This window comes from Epinephelus moara, chromosome 12 (assembly GCF_006386435.1).
Source record: "Epinephelus moara isolate mb chromosome 12, YSFRI_EMoa_1.0, whole genome shotgun sequence".
Lineage (NCBI taxonomy): Eukaryota > Metazoa > Chordata > Actinopteri > Perciformes > Serranidae > Epinephelus > Epinephelus moara.
In genome coordinates this window covers 7,316,199-7,324,443 of record NC_065517.1, presented here as the reverse complement: position 1 = coordinate 7,324,443, position 8,245 = coordinate 7,316,199, and the positions used below count along the sequence as shown (strand labels likewise).

General features: G+C 40.8%; 1 protein-coding gene across 1 annotated transcript in view; it reads right to left on the bottom strand.

Annotated features, from left to right (window-relative positions):
* The window catches only part of ube2j1 (ubiquitin-conjugating enzyme E2, J1), a 76,792-nt gene that overhangs the window by 43,317 nt on the left and 25,230 nt on the right, over window positions 1-8,245 (bottom strand). Inside the window, exon 2 of the mRNA XM_050058516.1 lies at window positions 775-848. Coding sequence (XP_049914473.1) covers window positions 775-848 — 74 coding nt within the window. The remainder of the gene's footprint in view (window positions 1-774; window positions 849-8,245) is intronic.

Here is an 8,245-nt window from a genome sequence, read left to right as displayed (position 1 = left end):
GAAGAAGAAGAAGAAGAAGAAGAAGAAGAAGAAGAAGAAGAATACCTAGGATTACAACAGTGTCCTGGCAGCTTAGCTGCCCGGACCCTAATTATGGACCAGCAAAGATGTTTTTTTTTTTAAATATCTGTTTTATTTTTACACCAAAATTGGCTTTAGGAAATACATTATATCATGACGTGCATCCTATCATTTTTAAAAATAATTCTGAAACATTAGATGACAATTCCTTTGACAGTTGTTGACAGGTGGGGGCGGGGCCTGTTTGGACTGCAGGTGGGCTCTGGGGGTAAACTTTACGGGCCAGAATTTTTTCCTTCACACATCAGGAGCAATATGTGGTTCAGCTCAAGGATGCTTGTAGGAACTTGGAATCAAACAGCCTGTGCAATTGCCAACTGGCACCAGAGCTTCACGTCCGCTGCACAATTATCTAAACCATTTTATTTGGAGGTTAAACTGAGTGGATTGCTCGTGTTTCTTAACCTACCTGAATTTTATTTTGCCATGCCACCAAGGTCCCACATCTAATTACTTTGGTGAATACAGTGTAATTATTGCAGACAGAAATTATGGACACTGTACTGTATACATATATAAGATCCAAGTTGTATGAAACCAGAATTTCCCCAATTAACAAAACCGTACTTCTTGCATTCTCTGTTGGACTTTACAGGATGGGAAAGGGTTGCTGTGGTGATTTTTAACAAAGGTAATATAAATACTGACACTATAAAGGTTGTACAGCACGGTGTTGTCCTGTGGTGAACTTACTTCCAGTGGCTGGGCGTGGTAGTGCTCTGTGGGGTCCCTCAGTTCAGCAGCCTCTTTCATCAGCCTCTTTACCGCTGGTCATTCAATGGAAACAAAGACACAAGAAAAAGGAGGTTAGCCGCTTCAGGTTAAACACGGCTCACATCTTCTTTATGATCATTACAGCATACATTTTCAATGTCCACTGCAATGTCTTGTGTGTGAAACCCTACAATTACACCCAAAAGTCTGCAGCAGTTTTACTGGCCAACATTCCTAATTTCCAGAAGCTGATGGTTGAAAACGTGCTGCTCCCCTGTGTAACAGGACGTTAACACAGATAGACAGATGAGAAGAATATGCAGAGGGACAGGGCTCCATGTACTGGCAAGTCTCTGCTAAAAATCACACTGACTGTCACACTCATTCAGACAGCTAGGGTAAAAAGGCCCCTTCAAATGTGCAATCCAAAAATCTTGGTTTAAAACCACCTTTGGCACTTCTGTTTCTCCAAAACTATTCAACAAGACAGTCTCCCACTACGCCTTTACTGTTTGTTTTAGCGAGAAGCCTCCCCAGGTTTATTTTTTGTTTGAATTTGCTGTTCATGCAAACTCAACACTTACTCCATATTTATCTGTTGTCTCATTTAATTCAGAATAATGTATCCACAGCTTTAATTCCATTAATACAACAACAGAGACTCCTTTGGGCTTTTAATGTGAGGTGTCTAAACAAAGTGCTGAGCTTTATTAATGGTAACATAACTCAGAATTAAAGATCAGCTACACAGAAATTATTAGAATTATTTAGGACATGACTGTGTTGTTGTACTGATAAATCCTTGCCTGACATCAGACAGAATTTTCAACACTTTACACAACAATTCAATCTTCAGTCTGACAGTGCGTCCACTCTGACTGATTCCTGTGGGGGAGGGGGATTCAATATTTCCTAACCAATTACTAGAGAAGGCTACACACGTCAATGATGTCCAACCCACCAAATCATAAAGAATGGAGTGATGAATAAGTGACTTTAAATTTGTAATAAAACTTAGAGATGCATAACACACTGAATCAAGGCTACATAAAATGGAGGAGGTTGAATGCATAATACAATATGTCACCATCATCAATCAGACAGAAAAGGAGCTTCCACAAGTTTTTTCTTTGCATGGAGAGCAAAACAAGACTTATTTCTAAAATAAAAGCCAATCTTCACTATAAGCTGAGTAGCAATACGCACATTAAATAAAAGCTTGTCATCGAGTCAGTTATGGCCCACTGTCAGTGTGCGGTTGTGTATTTATCTGCAGAGACTTCTGTGTTTGGGATGTTTATGGGCGTGTACCCCCACAGCGCTCAGGTGAGGTCCGGGCTTTATTAAAAGGTAGCAACCAGGTGCCAGACCATAAGCAGCAGGTATCCAAGAGAGATTTGCATTGCAGAAAAAAAAACAAATATAGCGAGGCAAATGTGAAACAAGAGTGAATCTGGGGTTGGCTTTTCCTTTCACTCTTGCTGACTAACATGTTTACAAAGAGTAATTAACAATCCTTTAACAATACCGTGATAATACTGATAACTGTGATCATTTTGGTCAGGATGAATATCCCCCTTTCATGGTGTAAGTACATTTTGTGAACATGTGCACACATATCAGGGCTGAACCCATGGTAGTCAAATTAAAAGATTGCTTATGAGTTGCTTATTGAGGATGAGCAGATGACTAGCAGATGACAGCGGGAGTCATGATCCTGCTGCATGCTACAAACACAGCTGAACTTTTCACTCAAGGCAGAAATAAAGTAAACAAGTTTGTTTTTTTAAAGTTGTGTTTAAGGGGTCAATCTCTACCCATGGCAGCATTCTGTGAGTTTATGAGCAGACACAACATGCTCTCAAAATGAGACAGCGGAGAAACATCTGCTGGCATTAACCCTTGTGACATGACCCAGCCAACAACACACTCAGGCCCGCTGTGTTAATCTGAATACAAACTACCTCATCACTCTAGGAAGGATGGTTACACAAGTCCAGATGATGATGATGATGGTGATGATGATTGTAGGGGGGGTTTAATCACTGCTTTGGCAGTAAAGGACACAGAGACGCTCCTTGATGTAACGCTGACTACCAGGCTGCAGCTACACCAGTCAGAGTACAGGAGGTGAGTCCTCACAGTGAGGGCATGTTAGAGTCCGTCTAAGGCAATGCCTTGGGTTGAACATCCAATCATGTTTTAACACAAGGTCATGAGTCACAATAACAGGAGTGATGTCACAGTCTCAGCTTCATGTTAACAAAGTGCTCATCGCAAGTTCAGGCGTTTTTGACTTATCGGACAGCAAGGTCAATTTGCTTGCTTTTGCCCTCTCATGGGCCGCTACAAAAGCTCCAGCTATCAACTATCAGCCGGCTGCAAGACGAAACAGCATGGGGCTGAAAATCAGAAAGTAATTGTGAAAAGGAAAGCGTAACTAAGAGGTATTCATGGAGGCAAAATTGGCCTGGAATCCAATCGAGTGCATCCTGCTAGGGTGTTGAGCTGGAAATGGAGACTGTGAAATGAACACGGGAGAAGAAGACGAAGGGCAGCAGCGGGGATGGGTGGGAGGGCAAATAACAGGGATGAAGGCAAGACGAGCTGAGAGGATGTGAGGGCTGCAGGGCTGAGTGAAGCAGTGGAGCAGAGAGATGGCCTGACACCACGCGGCTTTCAGGGCACGTGTTCTTTCTGATTCTGCCCGAGGACAGACACTCTTCAGTGAAGATGTGAACCAACCACAGTAATCTCACATTGGACACACAAGGAGAACGGGGGAAGAGTCTGTATGTGTGTGTGTATGTTTACAAGGCTTCCCCTGCCTCGTCCTGTTTACACCAGAGTGCAGGGGGTCATGCAGTGCTTGCAGTCTTACTCAAGTTCAAACTATTAAACTCCCTCTCCTGGGATTTATTTAACCCCTAAAAACTCATCTCAGTTCATCAAAATTACATATTTAGAAGTTTTTCCAAGAAAAAACATCCCTTCATGCCTTTAAGGAATACTACACTCTTCAAATGACCATTTGAATATCAATTACTCACTGCATGTTACGTTGAATTCGTGCAGAAAACATTTTTTTTGTTTATTTTTTTGCATGCTTCCACAGATCGTCAAAAAACTCAGAAAATTCTTGATGGGTTGGCATAAAAGCAGTCAAACATCCATTTACAAATTCTTAGATAACTCATGCTGCATAATCCAAGTCTCATTTATCAAGTTGTGTGCTGAATACTTTCCAAACAGACACCTCTTTCTGATGGGGCATTGAACTGAAGTGAAACTTATCTATGCTCTTTTCAAAGCCAGACTTCACTAACAAAAACAATAATTTTACCTTGCTGAACACTGGAGCTGCTGGTCTACCGCTGCCATAGTCGGTATTTAGTTTGTGTTATTGTGTGACTTTAGTGAATCACACCTGACCCTTTATAATACCAAAGTCACACAATAACACAAACAAATTAACTGATCAAGGCAGTGGTGGACCAGCAGCTCCCATGTTCAGCAAGGTAAAATTACTGTTTTTGTCTGTGGAGTCTGGCTTTGGAGAGAGCATCGATAAGTTTCACTTTATGTTTAGCTCCCCGTCAAAAAAGGAAGCACTGAGCATTAGACTGGCTAAGTGAGACTTGGATTATACTGCACAGAATGTGCAGGAGTTTGTTGATAGATATTTTGATATAGTTCTGCTGTTGGTAAATATGGACCCCTATGACCTCAGTTCATCAAAAATGTTCTTAGTTTTTGGATTCTTTGCTCACTGTGGAAACATGCAAGACGTAACATGGGGTGAGTAACTGATGGTCATTTGGGGGGCTTAGAGATAACTACACCTTTGCCTCATTAAGTACTTACAGAACTATAAATATGCAACTGAGGCCCACCCCTTAGCCACTCACTTGCTACTCCAGTGTATCTGCTCAGCTTTGACTCTGCTTATCAAACACACAAACATCGGCTTGTAAACAGTAAAAGATAACATGAGCCTTCAGCTTGACAACATTATCTATCAGCTAATAATGTGTTGCTGTTGTTAGATAAACCTTGTTCCCGATCGCCAGCTTTGACAGGTTGAGATGAAAATGAAACTTAACTTGCAAAATACTGATTTGTAGATACACCGGGCTTCTCCACTGATAACCTGCAAGTTGACAGGATTGGTTCCTCAGGTTAAGAATAACTTTAACTTTATTCATCCCCAAGGGGGATGTAACAACCCCCGGGAAGCTTTAATCCATGTTCCTGAGACTGTCATTGGTACACCGCAGTTCCAAGGTGGAAAAATGCTTATTTAACTCATGATATGTCTTGTAGCATATCAAAACACCATATGGAGATGTTATCAAGGTCAAAAACTTGGATTTCACTGGAGAGGGTCTTTAAGACAAGTGGAGGCAGATGAGAAAATGATCCTGTATAAGTAGAAATTCAATCTTCATGCAGCAGCCTTGAGCATCTTGGCCCAAAACTGATCAAAATCCACCTCATGTTCTCACAGTTTTGCATTATATAAACCTTTCAAACAACTGTATCCCACTCTTGAAAATGTTTTCTGAGTTTTATAACAGGAAAGGAGCCACGATTTCTGCCATCGGTCTTAAATGCAAGTATACATCGTATACATCTAACAGCTGACAGAGATGTCCATTTCACTGAAAGACAACTACAAAACAAAAGGGGACCAGAGCTAAGCTACATTTTCATCAGAATGATAAAACAATCTGCTTGGGGGATGCTCTGCTTGAACATAATGGCATGTGCCTTTATTGTTGTGGGTTTGAATCCATCTTCTAGTGTCATCTGCTCTCATGGATGCATACATAATTCCACCTTCATCAATGACAATCTGTAGAGTTTTCTGAAAATGTTAAGCCTCAACAGAAACCCAAAATACGACAAAGCTGTTTGCCCATGCGGCACCGCACATAAGAGCCAACAAATTAAATAACAGACAGGAAGCTTAACTGTGCAGTGATCTGTGAACAGCTGAACATGCTGCTACAGTGCTCCACAGTGGGAGCTCCATCCATCACGAGTACCAACATAACATTTCAATTCACAAATGCTGAGCCAGCTGTAGGCCAGGGTGGGGGAGGCTACTTGTTGAAAAGACTAACCCACAACCAGAAGGTTGCAAGTGTGATCTATGTAAGTGTTATCAGCCCTTGTGTCCATCAGCTGCTGTGTGTACAAACCTAAACTTCAAACCAACAGACTTTTTGAGATTTACTAACAGTCATCAGAACACCATACACCCTCCCTTCAAAGGAAGTCAGCAGCTCCTAAAGATGCTGTCTCATTCTTTACAAGCTGCAGGGTACTCAAGAGAATCAAAAACCACAATAGTTTAGATTGAATACCTAAATACCAATAACAATATCTGGATCATTGCTGGTGCTATCAGAATAGATCTGGGGTCAAATAGCATTTTATTTCATTCCAACTGAGGACTGAATATGTTAATCAAATCCAGATCCTTTTACATTCCTTATCGAATCGATTGGCTGGTTGCTCCAAATACTCAATTGTCTCAGTGCATATTAAGCTGAAAATAGGGATGCAGAATAGTATCAACTAGTCATTGGTATCGAGAGATAAAAGCTTTAAAAATATATCAGCATAAAATGAACATCTCTGCTGATATGACAGGCGATGTCTGTTGAATTATGCAACTTAAATTAGTCGAGATTGGTCAGATTTGTCCAGGTTTACGCTATTGTCAACATTATCTGATACAAAGAATCATCCAACCCTGCTAAAAATAAATATGGCACATTTTACATGTGACCAGCTGAGGTAGTTTTCTTTATTTTCCCAGTGAATGTGTACATTTTGAAAAGCATTATATTTTATGTCTGTATCTGCCAGTGGGCAATAACAATGAGAGCAGGCATAATAGTACATAAATTCCATTACAGGAGAGACATGGATGTTCTCTGCAATTTGATGTTATAAAATATGGGTATATGTCAGTATCCGCATTGGCAGTAGGCCAAAATTAACAGAACGATATTGGCATATCAGTTCAAAATCCAATATCGTGCATTAGGGATGTCCCGATCCAGCTTTTTCACTTCCGATCCGATACCGATATTACAGCCTTGAGTTTTGGCCGATATCGATACCGATCCGATCCAAGCGCGTATTATACATATTCACTTACTTTATTGTCAGTCATGTTAGAAAAGGTTTGATCAAGCGATATTACTCTAACAAGAACAACTACTTAATCAGGTTAGTTAGAATGATCCACAACAGTTGGTATGAGAAACTGACCCATTTATTGTTAACAGGGTTAAATAAACAAACTTTAAACTTGAACATTAACATTAAATAAAAAATATAGCTGGTTTGCTTTGGCTGCTTTGGCCCCTTAATACGTAGAAAATAAATCAACACAAGAAATCTTTAAAATGTCTAACACTGAAATTAAAATAGCAGCAAGACTCCACACACTTGTTCTTTGCCCCCCTAATAAATAAAAAAAATAGATTAACACCACAAGACATTGTTGACATTTAACAAACAATGCAGCCTTTCCTTTTCAGTTATTTTAGTAGTGTCAGTGCCAGCCTGGTGCACAGGCACACAATATTGTACAACTGTTTAAACAAGCAATAGTCCATCCATGGCTCCAATTTCACTAATTGTGCCCAAAACAATGCCATCAGTACTCTTTACTTAAACAGTAAGAGTGTAAACCAAATAAAAATATCACTCTCAAAAAACCAGAGCAGAAAACAAATAGTCAGTTAACTAAGTTGACCGCTACTCTTCCTACCCTTCCTGTGTGTCTGCCGTCTGCATGCTGGCCTGGTGGATTGATAGTAAGAGCTGGAGCGGATCACTGGAATGGACTGCTTGAATCGCGGAGCGCTGGGCTGGCCGGAAAACCTGGATCGGACTCTGCGAAAAACTGGATCGGAGTTCTTGGATCGGCGTTTTTCCATGCAGTCCGATCCGATGCCGATGCACGTTTTTTGCTAATTTTGGCGGCCGATACCGATCCGAATATTGGATCGGGACATCCCTATCGTGCATCTCTAGTTGAGAAGCTTAAAATTAAACTAGGAGATTCACTCTATCGGTCTTGCTGAACCACAGACACAAAAACAGTCCTTTAGCAATTGTAGCGTGTTATTTGACATGAAATATGAAGTTTCTTTTGAAAAAAAAAAAAAAGGCTCAGACACCAGCCTGCAGTGAGCACACTAACCAGTGTGTGGGTGTGAACCTTTACAGAGTCGTTGGGGTTACTGGGATTAAAGTGCACAGGGATGTGATGTTTGTTGAAAATCCTCCTGAGTTTCTCAGATACTCCTGCGACATAAGGAATGACAATGCTGTTTTGTTTTTGTGTCTCTTCCTCTCTGTCTGCTCTGGGTCTTTTAGAGGTTTTGGCAAAGGCCCAGTTGGGGTAGTCACAGGTTTTAAGTGCTTC